General features: G+C 36.6%; 1 protein-coding gene across 6 annotated transcripts in view; it reads right to left on the bottom strand.

The window, feature by feature from the left end:
* CLCN3 (chloride voltage-gated channel 3) overlaps positions 1-15498 on the bottom strand; it is a 67383-nt gene that overhangs the window by 5030 nt on the left and 46855 nt on the right. For all 6 annotated transcript variants that reach the window (XM_035890868.1, XM_035890867.1, XM_035890870.1 and 3 more), the window contains 9 exons: positions 15115-15214; positions 12664-12851; positions 12010-12132; positions 10495-10701; positions 9349-9429; positions 7572-8117; positions 3443-3629; positions 1689-2087; positions 827-830 (listed from right to left, as the gene is read on the bottom strand). In XM_035890868.1, coding sequence (XP_035746761.1) covers positions 827-830; positions 1689-2087; positions 3443-3629; positions 7572-8117; positions 9349-9429; positions 10495-10701; positions 12010-12132; positions 12664-12851; positions 15115-15214 — 1835 coding nt within the window. The remainder of the gene's footprint in view (positions 1-826; positions 831-1688; positions 2088-3442; positions 3630-7571; positions 8118-9348; positions 9430-10494; positions 10702-12009; positions 12133-12663; positions 12852-15114; positions 15215-15498) is intronic.

The raw sequence follows: 15498 nt of genomic DNA, 5'->3' as shown, positions 1-15498 counted from the left end.
AAATATTTTGGTGCAAGACAGACAGATCAATCAACACCACCAGACTCTGATGTTATTCTCTAGATGCTGATAGTCTGATATATGCTATTTTGCTGTGTTTCCATAGCCACTGCTTTATCCCTAAGAAGTGTTTGTGCAGAAATCACAAAAGCCATCGACCATACAACTTCAGCCATTCTTCAGCTCCTACCTTTCTCACTCCAATGAATAACTTCCATTTACTATAGAGGCACAAGGACTTAAAAATTAACATACAAGACGCACATAGATGGCTGCTGAGAAAACTGTCAGGGGGAAAGCCAATCTCAGTTGACAGCTCCCCCATCGTGATTCCAATGGCTGTAATTATTGTTGGTTTGAAACCAAAGAACTCATTTGCAATCACTCTGAAAATGTCTTCTTGTTTATAATGGATTTACTTAGCTTTGTGTGAACTGGATCCTCTGCCTTTTCATGTCTTCATCACCTTGGTAACATCAGCATCCCGCCCTGTACCCTGAACCATTTCACACAAGGACTCTCTCAAGAGAGCCAAAATCCAAGACGAAGCAACTTGCACTGTGCGATCTCAGTAGCTGAAATGAGTCTTACCTGTGTATGACTGGAAGAACGTTCTGCTATTCCCCCACTTACTCTTAAGTAAATGCAAACTTAAAACGGTATGATGTCTATAATAATTTCCAAGTTTTGGACATTCCTATACATCCTACATAGTGTAATATTGTAGTATACACAGTATTAAGACCACAGGCAAAGGTTTTACTGAAGTAAACAAGTTGTGTTCACGAAACATTTTTTTAAAAACTTTCAGGAGACTTTTGTGTCTCTTTCTCAAGTGTCTTTGTTAAAGAGATACTTGTCAATATACAACCTTACAAATTATGAAAAAAAAAAAAAAAAAAAAAAAAAAAAAAAAAAAAAAAAAAAAAAAAAAAAAAAAAAAAAAAAAAAAGAGTAGTTTAAGATGCAACTTTTGTCATTGATTTCATGCACCAATTGTTACAGCTTTGTAGCATTTTCTTATATAACAATGATTTTCTCCTTTGCTTATGATAGTACTGTCAAAATCCACAGAAATTTTCTTACATTGTCACAAGTATCGCGCAAGATCTAATACTCCCCCAGAGAAAGAGGGACCAAACAGGGCTTGTGTGCTCATGTGCCCAGGGCCAAATTTCCCATTACACAAACAAATTGAAAAACAGAAACCTAAAATAATTAGTATTTCACTTATCTCTCCATAATAGTTGTTATAACAACAGTAAATGACATACTGTCAGAGAGAAGTACAATATACATTTAAATGTAAAAATGACTTGGACAGTAATTCTCTCAGAATCTGCTGTTCCAATATGAGAATTACTCGATTTTGAAGAAGAAGTGTTAATAGAGCATCACTAAGGAAAAGATACACTAGGAAAAGCCTCAAAACAAACAAAAATACTGGACCAGATGATGTTTTGGCCCACTTCAGTATGATAACGCTTGTTTTTATGACAGAGATTAACATTTTCTCCATTTCAGAGCCTGCTATTGAAGATAATCATATACTTCAATAAAGGAACAGACAGCCTCTGCAGGTATCTGAACGTGAAGTAAGTCTAGAAACACACAGAGGAAATTCTGTTTTAAGCTATACAATCATTTAAATTAGCATATATAAACATGCAATACTGGAAGATAATTACCTATTGCAATAGTTAAATCTCTTCTTAGAGCAAAGCCCACTAGTCTCTGCGATTCTTTTGACATAATAACAGGGAAACCATTATAGCTGGTTTCATTGATTAAGTTTTCTATGTCTTCGACTGTCATATTATCCTGCGTCAGAACTGCTAAGGGTGGATCGCTTCTTCGAGGTCTCATAACATCAGCAGCCAGCGTTGTGTGAGTAAATTCTTCCTTTGCGTCCAAGAAAGGATATCCATTCAGTCGGATGTGTGCCTCATAGATGCCTTCCCTACCAAAGGCATCTCCTACCCACTTACTGGTCATGACTGCAGCCATTAGGGGCACAATATATTCCAGCCCTCCTGTTAGCTCAAAGACAATAACTACTAGGGACACGGTCATCCTTGTCACACCACCTGCAAGAAAAATGGTAGCCAGTAATGTTCCCATATCAGGTAGCAAGGAATCTAGAATTTCCCGCCTTCCTGTTGAGAACTACAAACATAACTTTGCCATTGAAGGTCACCTGACAAACATCACTCTAATACAAACCGAAGCAGACAGGAAAAATGAACACAAAACTTTTAGAAGTAAAAATGTGCTTTAGGGAAAATTCCTAGAAAATCAGAGAATAAAGGGATTTAAAAAATATGTGCAGTTCTTTCATGCAAACTAAGAATAAAACTATGTATTTCTCCATACCACACCTAGGTTAAAAATACTGAGAAATGCAAGGAAATCCAGTAAGATAACAATTTGGAAATAAGAACAAAACTAATGCAGGGAAGTCACAGGTAGCAATTCAACAGCTATGTGGACCAAAGGATTAGGAATTTAACGCTGTTGCTGAATCATAAAAACTAAAGAGAATTCTGAGCTGATGAAATCGCTTTCTTGGACAATGGGAGAAGACAGGGATTATACTTCTCTTTTGTTAGTATCAAGATGTTTTTTCTGCTAAGGTTTCTGACGTCATACCTTCATTCAATAAAAGAATATGATCTTTCTTTCAGTGCATTCGGAAGTGATTCAAGTTGATCTATTAAAAGACAAAACAACCTCTCCAAAAACTAAATTTGTACCACTAGTTTATTTTGTTGCTCAAATGCACTTTTCCTTAAGGAAAAGGTCTACTTTTTTGCAGAATCTGTACTAATAGCTTTTAAGTTTAATTTATACAGCAATGAAGTTACAAGCTGGGACAAGACAAGACCTTCAAAAAACCTCTCCTAGTTTAGGTGCCCAACTTAAGCCTCCTTCCATGAAGCTGATTTTTAACAGTTTCTAAATCAGACTTGTTAAAAATATATCAAGCTGGACTTGTCAAATCATCAGGTACTTCTGAAAGTTTTGTTTGGATTATGAATTTCAAGAACACTTTTTGCAATTCATGTAGATGTGGCAGCTGATCACGTCACCTCCTTGTAATAATTTCAACAGTACTTGACTCTGCAAATCCTCTACGTCATACATTTCAAGAAATTGATTTTTCTGACTGATGTAGTAATGACACCTCTTGATACCAGAAAGAGAAAGCAAACCTACTATTTAAATTCTTCTATTTCTCAATTTAAATTTCACGTTATTCCTCAGACCACAAGGATCCGACTGTCTCGTGCAGAGATGTGAATGTGTTATTCTGAAGAGACAGAAGTCCATATAAACAGGTGTTCCAAAACTGCACACGTCTATATCTCCCTTCATTTTTAATCATTATTTTGGTAACATACAAGAAATCAGATACTTATTTACTTTGTTATATTGTAGTTACCTAAGCACGCAGCAGCACCAACCATAGCATAAAGACCAGGTGTAATACAGTCAGCTCCAACTTCACACCACTCCTTGAAAATGAACCAGTCATGATGGTAATAAGCCAGCTGCTCCACTGCAATTCCTACAATCCTTCCTGCTATTGCTCCAATTGCCATGCTAGGTATGAACAACCCAGATGGAACCTGCAACAAAACCAGAAGAACTGTTGTCACACTGATGGGTACAGGCCTGATGCACAGTTTTACCAGTAAGTTGGGTTTTTTGCCGAAGAGAGATGCAAATGCTCAAATTGTCATGTTAGAAACACGTAAACTGACATTGCAAGGTTAGTAAAACTTAACACAATGCTATTGATACCTCTGATCGACCTGGTCAGTGGAATCCATTTTATGAGCACCTTTGTTTCTATTTTACTCTATTTAAGAGCAAATCTATCACCAGTACAGGACCACAAACCAGACTCTCAGTGCCAACAGCACAACTTTTACCATGTGTGCGTCCAATGTGACCTGTGCTACTAGTACTGAAGTCTTTCTTACTACTTCCCATCTCCCTTATTACTTCATGTTCTTCTGAGTCACCATTCACTTACTAAACAAGCTTTGCACATAGGACTGCCTTCCCAAACTGCTTCCTAACACTGCTATAAATTAGATGGTCAGCTAAACAGATGATTTTTAAAAGAAGCTTTGCTTACTATATTGCAGTTTCCCATACAAAGTTGTGCATATGGAAGGCTAAATACACTAAGAGAGAAAGGGGGAGAACAACTCCTGCTGGAAAAAGTAGGTAACATATTACTGTAAAAAAAAAGTTCCTACTGTAATTTTAGTATTTAAACTGTTTTTCTGTCATTAACTAAAACCTGAAAAGGCCACACAGCCTTGTCATACCGACATGGATTAGTAAAATACTATTCCAAGTCTTGCTTTTATCAGCAGCTTCAAAAGGAGTGAGAGTTCATCTGAGAAGCTGCATTGTCTATCTTTTCTCCTCCTTAGGAAGCTAATTGTCTTTCCAAAAACTGGTGTCTAAATGTCTCATTAAACTGGAAATGCCTGCTTCTCCTCACAGCAGTTGTTAGCATCAAAATATTTTCTACTGTGACTGAGGTATAGATCTGACTACAGATAAGTAGTAGAATTTTTACTTTTTGTCTCAATGCACCTAAACTCATCTTGTCAAAATAATTTCATTAAAAAACTGCACTCCTTAACAGGACACACATTTTTTTTTTCTACTGTAGAGCTGTGAAGTTTCAGCATTGCACAACTCCAAAATACAGATTTTGCCACGGAATCCAATAGCTGGTGCAGAACTGTATTTCAGAATCTATTTGCATCATCATCATCATTATTGTAGCCAATATTTATGGTTGCAAAGATGATTTCTAACAGACAAACCAAAGACAAGCAAACATAGCAAACTTTGTGTTTGAAAGCCAGCAGCAATTACCTAATATTTCAGTGTTGACAGAGGTAACCATTCAATACTATCATTTTAGTGTAATATCCAAATTGTGCATCTATACCACCACTACCTACTGTTATTTCCCACAATTAATCATGCATCTAAACCCCTTTCTAGCTGTTAAAATCTGTATTTTTACTTGAGTGAAATTCTTTCTTGGTGAACAGTTCAATAGTGCCCTGAAAAAATAACATTTCTGATATAAAAGTAATGGAATAAATCTTTGAAACTGCTTCAGATTCTAGTCTGCTATAGCAGTATGCCACAGAAATTCAGTCTCCACATGGAAATTACATCCAACTTGTTTCTGGTTCTTTGTTAACTTTTTAATGCATCTAGCTCCTTCTCTTCTTTTCATCACATGTGGATAATGGTTACAAGTCTAACTGTAATTATGATTTTACAGCTCCATTTGTTTGCATAAGCCTCTGAATCACAAGTCACAAAGTGGAGAAGAACCTTCACTGAGAAGGAGCAAGGAAAAAAAGTTAGGTTCCACCTTGCCTCAGCCTTCTTCTCCAGTGCATGCCAGCCTAACTCAAGTTATGCTACAGAGGAAAAGATTTATTCTGTGGCACATGTATCATCTTTGAACCAAGGAAGGAGTCAGGATATGGGTACAACTTTCCACTCCTTTGGTAGTGCAGCTGCATACCAGTCAGGCTCTGAAGCAAAGCTGTAATCCCACCCCAATTATTGATCATCAGCATTTAGACACAGTAACAAGTCTACTGATAATAAGCAGTACTGAATATGTACAGAAGCCTGAAAAAAAAAAACCCCGAAACAAAAAAAACCAAACCAACCACTGCGAGATCAGCTTCCTGGTGATCCTTGTTCATAAGGATAAGAGCAGCAGACCCTGCTCCAGAGGCAGCAGCTAAGCTGCTTCGCTTACCTCACAGGAAAACAATCCCTGTGGGGGAGACTGGTGTGTCTGCACAGGGCTACAGCTCCAGGAACAGACCTGAAGAGCCCAGAGGATACTTAATAATGATTCAGATGACAAAGTAATCTTTTTTTTTTAATTTTCAATTTTCTCCTCCTTTCATAGAAATAAAGCTTAAAACGCAAATAAATATAACATTGAAGAGACACTCCCTTCTCCAGGTCTCCTGATACTGGCTGACACTCTAACTAGCCATATGCTTTAAAGCTTCAGAAAACGTATGTAGCACAGTCCCATCAATGACAGCAGCATGACTCCTTGCCTACTGGCAAAGTGATAAATGAAAATGAACCAAAACAACATGAAGTGTAAGTTCTATCCTTCTGTAACCTAGTGAATTCTAATCACAAAGCGTGATCCTGTGGTGAGAATCGCAGGAGAAAGAGCCAGATGCACACGAACACATGATTGGTAAGAAACTTTATAATGCTTAGAATGGCAGAGCCCTAGATAGAGGTGAATACAACAGATTGGAGTGGTCACTTTACAGCGTCTGAAATTTTGACCTAAAATAAAAAACATAGATTAAAATATACACAACAGATTTCTCTTACCAGTTAACCAATGTATGGAAAATAACTTCAAATAATAGATTGCAACATCTAAAATATCAACGCGTGAGAAACACAAGACGATATTATTCTATAAATTACAGAACAACAGAATGGTTGAGGTTGGATGTGACCACTCCAGATTGTCCAGTGCAGCACCTCTGCTCAAGCAGGGTCAACTACAGCAGGTTGCCCAGGATTGCATCCAGTCAGGTTTTGAGTATCTCCAAGGATGGAGACTCCACAAGTTCTCTGGACAACCTATTCCAGTATGCAACCACCCTCACAGTAAAGAAGTGTTTTCTTGTGCATGCAGTTACATGGAACAGCAATGTGACTGAAAAGTTAAAGCCAGTTTAAACACAAATCCTGCCTAGCGAATGTTCTACAATGTTTGTGTTAAGACAAACTTGATCATGAAGTAGTTGCAAAAAACTATGAAGGGAGCCTGACAAGACACAAAATGATGAAGGCATGACAGTTTTATGTCATTCAGAAAACAGCCACAGGTTGGAGAGAAGCTGAAGAGAGCTCCAAAACAGATTTATGAAATGACCAGGAAAGACAAAAATTATGCTGCTTTGTAATGAAAGAGAAATAACCATTACAGTCACATGAAGAAAGCCTGCTTCCTAGTCATTGCATGCAATACTGAAAGCTTCAGGAAAGAAACCATCATCAGCTCGCTTCAACAGTCTGCAGTAATTACATTTATATGATAAATGCACAGAGCGGATTAAAAAAAAAATTGTTCAAGAGGTACAGTCTTTTCTTCTTCCACGTAACAGGACTAGGGAACCTGAGTGGTTGTATTTCAACTCAGCTGAACACAGCTCTTTGAAATTTTAGAACCATCCTTATTGCTGAATCAGGCCCATACAACAGCCATCCACCCACACAGTTACTGTTCCCTATTCAACTTAGCATGCGTTTCTATTCGGCTGCACAAAGGGCTAGTTTGAATTTAATTAAAATTAATATTGTTTTCTACAAGAATCGCTTACTAATCAACAGTAAAAAGACGACTTTTTTTTAAAGAACTACACATGAAAAAAAAAGTATATAAACAAAGCTGCTAGCTTTGAGAGATGGAAAATGAAAGGCAATAATTAAGTAATCACAGCAGATGATGTAGCCACTGCATTCACACTTACCTTGATACCAAAGGTGAAGACTGTCATGATTATTTTAAATATGAGTGCTAAACACAACTGCCATATAGCTGAATAGACTCCAGTGCCTGCTGGACGGTCAGGAATATCATCTACTATTTTGCTCGCATTCATATCATTTCTGTAGTCACAGAGGGAGGAGGATTCCAAGGGCCCGCAGTCTGTGAAGAGCTCTTTAATAAGCTCACTGGTGTTCAGCCTTGTATATGGATTAGGAAATGCAATGACAGCTGTTATTGCTGCAACAATAATAACCTCCAGGACAGGGTACTTCCCAAATTTTGTAGATTTGCGTCGACGACACCATGCGATGTTTGCTCGGATGAAAAACGCTCCCCAGAGCCCACCAAATACTCCCAGAAGAATAAAAGGAAGCAGTTCAAAAAGGTACCAAGGAGTGTGATATTCCACATAAAAAAGAACTAGGCGGCTATTACCAAAAGGATTGATGGACCTTAAAACAAATGCAGCTACTAAAGCAGCAAAAAATGATCTCCATAAAGTTTTCAGTGGGAAATAGTAACTGACCTGCAAAAGGCAATACATGAAAATTATTAGTGATTCAATTAAAAAATACTGGAAAGACTGGTTTATGCATGTGTTGCAGTACTACTGCTCACATGGTATACACTAAAAAAAAGTACTTTTCCATTATCAGTATTATTCCTATCACTTGGAGCACTGGTGCTCCAGTACAAACTACATTTTTTATAAAGCTCTACAACAATTCATACTTATATCAGTTTTAAAGACAGTACTACAGCAGCATTGAAACCACTGCTGGTTTAAGACTGTTAGGAAATAATGCATAGGAATTTATGGTTAAAAATGTCTCTGTTTATAAGTATCTCTTTCTAGCATTCATAAGAATCTGACTGTGTATCAGCTGCTCTCTCAAATTTCCTGCTAATACTGTTTTGGATCCATCCAACCTACGTTGAAAGGTTTCTGGCAGATGCATAATTTTTATGAAGTATGATTAAAATGTAAAAAAAAAGAAAAAAAATTCCCCAAAACAGAGCACGCAATTTCATACTTAAGCTCCACATAGCCTGATTTGAATTTCAAGACAGTTTTCTTCTGAACATCTTTTTGGCAACAAAGGAATTCCTCAAAATCCCTTAATGATACAGAAAAATTATATATAAAAGAATATTTTGCTTCTTTTTTTCAATTCAGAGCTTTTTAGATTTTTAGGTTTTTTAAAAATGCTAATGATCTAAATAACATTCTTATGTATTTTGGAAACAACTAATGAAAACTAATTTAATACGAAACATTTCTTGGAGGAGAGAGTTTATAGCATATTTGCCTTTTTAACAATTAATGTATTCAATTGTGTTTCACGTCTGAAACTTTAAGAAAAGTAATGTTTAAAAACTTGTTTCATAGAACTGTCAAGCAGATTTCTAAAGCCTTTTTCAAAATGAAAATAAAGAGACCGATTTTTTTTTTAATTTTTAGAATACACTCCTAGAGTGAAAAACTTCTGTGTATCTGTCTGTATGTAAACTGTAATTATTAACTGACTCAGGTCTTCTCCAGAAAACTGTATCTGAGAATAAAGCAAAGCTGACATTCATCCAAAGAAAAGAAAAAACATCTTCAGGAGTTTTCCAGTAACAGGACTCTCTATTCTGAAATGTGAGTCCAAAATAATTTCCTTCTTAGGAAAGACTCCGCGGCTTAAAGGAGTCTGAGATTATTCATGCTAAAAGAGATACTTTTTTTTTTAATATCTACCCTTCTCTTGACATACCTCCTCCAGACTGAAGAGGACTCCACCAATTGGGGCACCAAAAGCTACAGATACTCCTGCTGCTGAGGCAGCTGACAAGACCTGGAAAAGAACAGTGGTGAGGGGTTTTTTTTGCAGTCTGTGATATGCTTTAAACATGAAGGACAGAATCTCATTACAGTTATCAGTTTCTTCTATGTTTCTGTCAAGGACACACAGACTTGCTAACAGAAAAGCATCAAGTAAGTGTATCAGAATGCTCATAAGATGTGGGCAGTGGCCACAGCAGCCACCAACCAGGCACTAGCCATGAGAAAGCCAAGGATGCGGCTCAAAGCCTCCCCAGCAAAGCACCCAAAGGAGTCTATGGTTCAGTATGAAACTGCTAATATCTCATTTTCAAGAAACTTTCAAGTAAGCTTTCTCTGTGCTAGATGTGTGTGGCGGTTAAGTCCACGAATCAGAAATATTATTCAAGGAACAAAAATTGATGACAGACTACACAGCTTTTATATCAGTCTTGGGAGATTTGTGCTTAGTAGTCTTCAAGCAAAAACTTGTAAAAAGATCTGAGGTGTAGGAATCTCAATTCCTACTCTGTTATTTATTGGCAATAAAGTAATCTTCCTCAAGTCGAGTCTGTTTTGCCCATGATGATAACTGGCGAGTGATCTCCCTGTCCTTATCTTGACCTATGAGCTTTTCATCTTATTTTCTCCTGCTGTCTTGATGAGGAGGAAGGGTGAGAGAGTGGCTTGGTGGGCACCAAGGCTAACCCACCACACTCTCACTAACAACTGGATTAGAGCAGAAACATTGTAATCACCAACCCTTTTCCAGGAATACTTTCTTCACAGGTTCAAAAGTCCTCTGCTGTCCTCATAGCTGAAGACACTCATCAATTACCAAAATGTAGAGCCAAGAACAAAAAGAATTTAAGTAAAATCAAGCGGTCTCTGATGTGGGAGAAACTCAAACTTACTCTGACATGGAAGGAATTTACCTTGGAGAATGCCAGGGATAATGCATTGTTATTAACACAATAAATAACATTGATAATCCAAGCCTAAACACTGTCTGAGAGAGCAAATACCATCTTTTAAAAAAAAATCAGTGTGAATGCATGGATATTCAATACATTGTAGAAATGCTTTTGCAAGAACCCACCTCTCTTTTTTTAGCTTCATTTGTGCTGTACTTTGGAAAGAGGTAGGAAAAAATATTCCCACAGCAGCAGGCAACATGTACCAAGGGACCCTCTTTTCCTAAACTCAAACCTGATGCGACAGCCAAGACTAACGTAATTGTTTTTATCATCAAAGTCCACTTCCCCAAGTAACCTCTGATGATGAAGCCACTCAAAATAGTTTTTATCTGGAAGAAAGAAAAAAATTTATGTTATTGTAGTCTGCTTTCTTCAGGAAAGCATTACTTTTATCATTTTAGTTGCATAACTTCAAAAATAGCCTTTTCAAATCACTAACTTTATCACACTTTAAAACATGTGTTGTTCAGATTGCTACACTGAGTCCATCTGGTTGCCAGAGGCTTTCCATTTGCAACTTACTCTTAAACACTGAACAATAATGAACAACAAAAGTATCAATTACATTTAGCAGAAAATTAATCTGCAGTAGCTTCTAAGACTGCACTCATTGGATTATGATGTAAATTATCAAAGGAAAGTCAGAAAACTCCCAAAGGAAAAATAAACCTGCAAAAAGTATACTCGAGGTCATCTACTGTAGCAGTATCACACTTGCACCAATTTTACTCCTTCCTGTTTTCTCCTTACGTTTTATCATCTCTACATAAAAATTTAACAGTAGATTCCTTCACATAAAGATGGAAAAGATCAGCCTTTTTCCCCTAGAAAAGATGTGTCACTTGCCTAAGATATAACTTTGCCTAACAGTGTCATATTATTAGCCTGGAAAATATGCCCATATGTAGGAAATAACATAGTTATCATAGGAAAGGACAACATTTCTATTAAATGAGATATACACAAAACACTGGGCAGCTGTGTCTAGAAAGTAAAGGTTAGCTAAATTTGGAAACCAATTTAGGATGATATCTTTTCTGGAATAAGGGCACAGAATTACTCCAAGCTTATTCAGAGGCAGGATTTGTCCTTCAGCTTCTACAGTACACATACGTAAAGAAGCATTTATAGAATGACTGGAGAAGTAAAACTGACCAGACTCCGACTTTGGGTTTTTCCCTCCCATTCTGTGTCCAGTAGCAGGCAGCAATTGTAAAATGAATGAGTTCTTGAGAATATCGCACATTTTACTTTATGATTGTCTGATGGTTTGTGCTAGCTAAGGCGATTAAAGCCAGTGCAACGAAAGATCAATTGCTGTATCAAAGGACCCGTAGTCTGCCCAATGAACCACTGCTCTCTTATCGACGTAAGAAGGGTGGGGATTGGGGTGGGCTTTGAAAATCACTCTTCAGAAGTCTACTCTCTTAAGCTAAATGCTTCCTTAAGAAGTAGTCCAGCACACAGAAAAATCTACAAACTCAGGAGCTTCTCTGAAATTTGGGGTATTTTTCTCAGCAACAATTAGCACAATTACATGTTTTCAATTTGAATACCCGTATTAATGTATTTCATCAAAGTCTGAATTTTCACATTTTTATGAAACATCTAGAACATATATATTAGTTAGACCTCACCTCAGGTATCCCTGAGCCACAGGCATAGGGAGCAAATACCTTCACCAGGGAAACTGCTAAGAAGGCAAAGCTCAAAGCCCAGAAAATGTACATTATGTAGTTCATTATATATGAACCTGGACCCTAAAAGCAAAAACAAAACAAAACAAATCAGAATATAAATTTGATGTAGGAGCAAAATCACTACGTAAAATAACTCAGAAGTACTCTTGCTGCAAGGACACTTATGCACGCATTTTGAGGGACAGTAATTATTACCAAGCCAAGAAAGAGAGAGTTTACTGAATACTGTGTATCTCTTCTTTATTTTAAAAAAAATTGTGGTAGAAAAAGTAAAACCAAGCTATCCTTAGTTACTGGAGAACACCACAAATTTCATTTTTTATGTATAGCTATGATGAAGAATAGAAATTCTCATGTTAATAACAGTTCTATATTCTCATAACTTCACACCTGCACACTCCAAGACCCTTTGCAGTGCATGAAATGCACATTTGTTACACTATGACCTATTCATTAATTCAAATGCTGAAAAATGGAGCAGACAGCACAACCCAAATCCACATTTAGTACCCTAACCTTAAGACTATTATTTTCTTTCCATGTCCAGTCAAGCTGTTGAGCAAGACCATCAAAGAATGGGTGTATACTTACTTCTGCTTGCCCAATTATTAATTCTGCCCATGTTTTCCACTGCGGACATTTATCTCTCTCTTCAAATGTGGTCTCATTTGAACCCCAACAACACTGTTCATGGTTAAACCACAAAGCACTAAGGCAAATGCCTTCCTTTAAGTCCGTCATCCAGTCAGCAGCAATGTCAATTAACCCTGCCAATGCTCCTGTTGCAGAAACAGTTTTGTATTAACATTCTGTAAACTGGAATAACACACGCAGCTAAAATGAAAAAATGTGCTGGTATTAATTGATGTAAATTGAAATTACAGAAAACCTAAAGAAATAAGACATTTGAAATATTACCGATTTCCAGGAATATAGCCTATTTGCAATATGGTAAGATTAGTATTTGCTGAAGAATCTAGTACTTTGTGTATTTCACAAGTTAAATGCATCTTTCCTTTTTTATTTCCTATGCCACAGTTTTCCAACAGTCCACTGAAACTAAGGAGTTAAGAATCAAAAGAGAACTGATACATTTTTGCAATGAAAAAGACAATAGACCTTCTGACAAAACCACGTTGCCGTGCCTCAGAAAACTGATGTTGTACAGAACAGCGTATTTGGAGAAAATCGTTCTTACTTTTGCCAACAACAGTTTCAGAACAACATAAATAAAACCCCAAATAACCCCTGATGACATTCATGTGATCCATGTACAAAATTACTTAATTCTGTAACATGGTGAGCATGTAAAATTCCTACTGCAGGTAACAAATAATATAGATATTATGCAGTTCACAAACTCAAAGCTTAAGAGGGATTCTGTGTTGTAACTACATGCAGAAAACTTGCTGAAGGTCCTCAGAAACCAGGCATTACTTAGGAAATTGCTTCAGAGGATTTAAAAAAATAATTTAAAAACACCCTTTATTTTACAAAAGCAAACTAGCTTTTCATGCTAGCAATATACTGAAAAACTACTTCTGAAGTAAATATTTTTGTGAACATATACAACTGTTAGTTAAAATTTGCTATTTTTAAGGTATTAATCAGTACTAGAAATAGCTGTCTAGAGACAGCCACAATTTACATGTGATAAGTTGGTAGTAGAGATTTATCTCCGATTTACTAATTTATATTTACTAATCTTGACAGACCCTCAGTTTGAGATCCTAGGCCAACCAAAGTCAAAGGCAGCATTTCAGTAGAACAAAATTTCAACCAAATTAATTAAAATGCATAAACATAACATTTCCCCATGACTGAAATCAAGGTTGTACCATTTCAGATTCACTAGACATATACAACAGAAAGCAATTGAATGTGAAAAACCTAGGAATGTTCATGGCCAGAATTTGCTCACTTTGTTGCTCAAAAACATAGTAAAGCAATTTTTATACACATAGGCAGTTTGGAGGGTGGAAACACAACACTGCACATTCCCACCCAAATTATCACAAGCAATTTCCAGTAATTATACACTCCCAGTTTGTATATTCAGAGGTATATAAACATGCTACAAACTTTGCATATATATTAATTTATATGCGATTTGTGAAAGTGATTATGTATATATCTAAGTAGTAATTATACAGTTACCATGCCTTTTTAACAGGCACAGCCATACTCTGCAACTAATCCAATTTTCCTAGCATTTAATCTAAGATCTCTGCTTGAAATACGTTTCTGGAAAAACTGAGTGCAAAGTTTGTGAATTCTCACTTCTGCCCTTTTTGGTAGCTCCAAACTATGCTGATAGAAAGCAGCATTGCACAATAGTGGGGCCATAAAATATGAAATTATCTTAGCTGTAAAACTCATCCTAAAATACATTGGAAAGATAGAATTGAAGTAGAGGCCAACAAACTCCACCTGTTAAAGCTAGCATTTTCTGTGTAGCAACCTCTAGAAAGGTATGACATAAGCATACAGCTAGACTTTGCTCATGTATAAACACATGCTTTACGAGGAAGTGTTTTTACCAAAACTACATATACACCAGAGTTACTTTTTGGTCCATATGGGATAAGCTAATGGGTTTAGTCAAGTTCCTAGAAAAAAAAAAAAAAACAAAAACCAAAACAAATTCAGAGCAGAGAAACCATCTAGCACAATCAATTAACACACTTTCACAAGAAAACCTATAGGAAAAAAGCAAAATTTAACAGAGAGGGAAAACACCAATCTCAATCACAGGACTGAAGAACACAGATAGTTTAGTAGGTGGAAGTTCAACAAATCTGAGAAACTCTCACTAAATTCAGTGAGGATTTCATTTTGCATTTCATTAGTAACCCACCCACCCCCACCCCCAAATGCTAAAGCCTGTAAATTAAGACAGTCAACCTTTTCCTTCCCTCATGGAATTATGGTAGAAGTCTGAACCAGCTCCTGTCCAGGTTGGTGGATAACACACAAATGAAAAGCATAGTAACTGTACTTGCTGACAAATGTAAGAAAGAAATCCTTTGGTTTTTAAGTTACCTGATGCCAAACCAGTTAGTGTAACTACTAGCCATCCTGACCATGCATCGTACAAACTTTTTGTCATCTCCCATGCTGATTCTTTCTTCTTGCTGTTAATCTGCAAAGAGAAGTCATTATCTATACTTGTATGTGTTTCTGCAATATGAATAGGAGAAAAAAAATTAAGTATGACATACAAACTGCATGATGCAAGCTGCAGGCAAATACACCTTCTCTTTAAACTACAAGCATTCTCCTTGTATTTAGTGCTTTACATAGATAAATCAGCTTGGTTATTCAGACATCAAATAACTGACAGAGGAAAGTAAATTTGCTTAATTTAAAGAACTAAAATCCAGGAAATGCATTATTAGGATACATGCATACTTTCTATGAAACACA

Source organism: Egretta garzetta, unplaced genomic scaffold (assembly GCF_000687185.1).
Source record: "Egretta garzetta isolate BGI_Z169 unplaced genomic scaffold, ASM68718v1 scaffold593, whole genome shotgun sequence".
Taxonomy (NCBI): Eukaryota; Metazoa; Chordata; class Aves; order Pelecaniformes; family Ardeidae; genus Egretta; species Egretta garzetta.
Note: the sequence above shows the minus strand (reverse complement) of the source record. Positions and strands in the feature narration are given on the sequence as shown.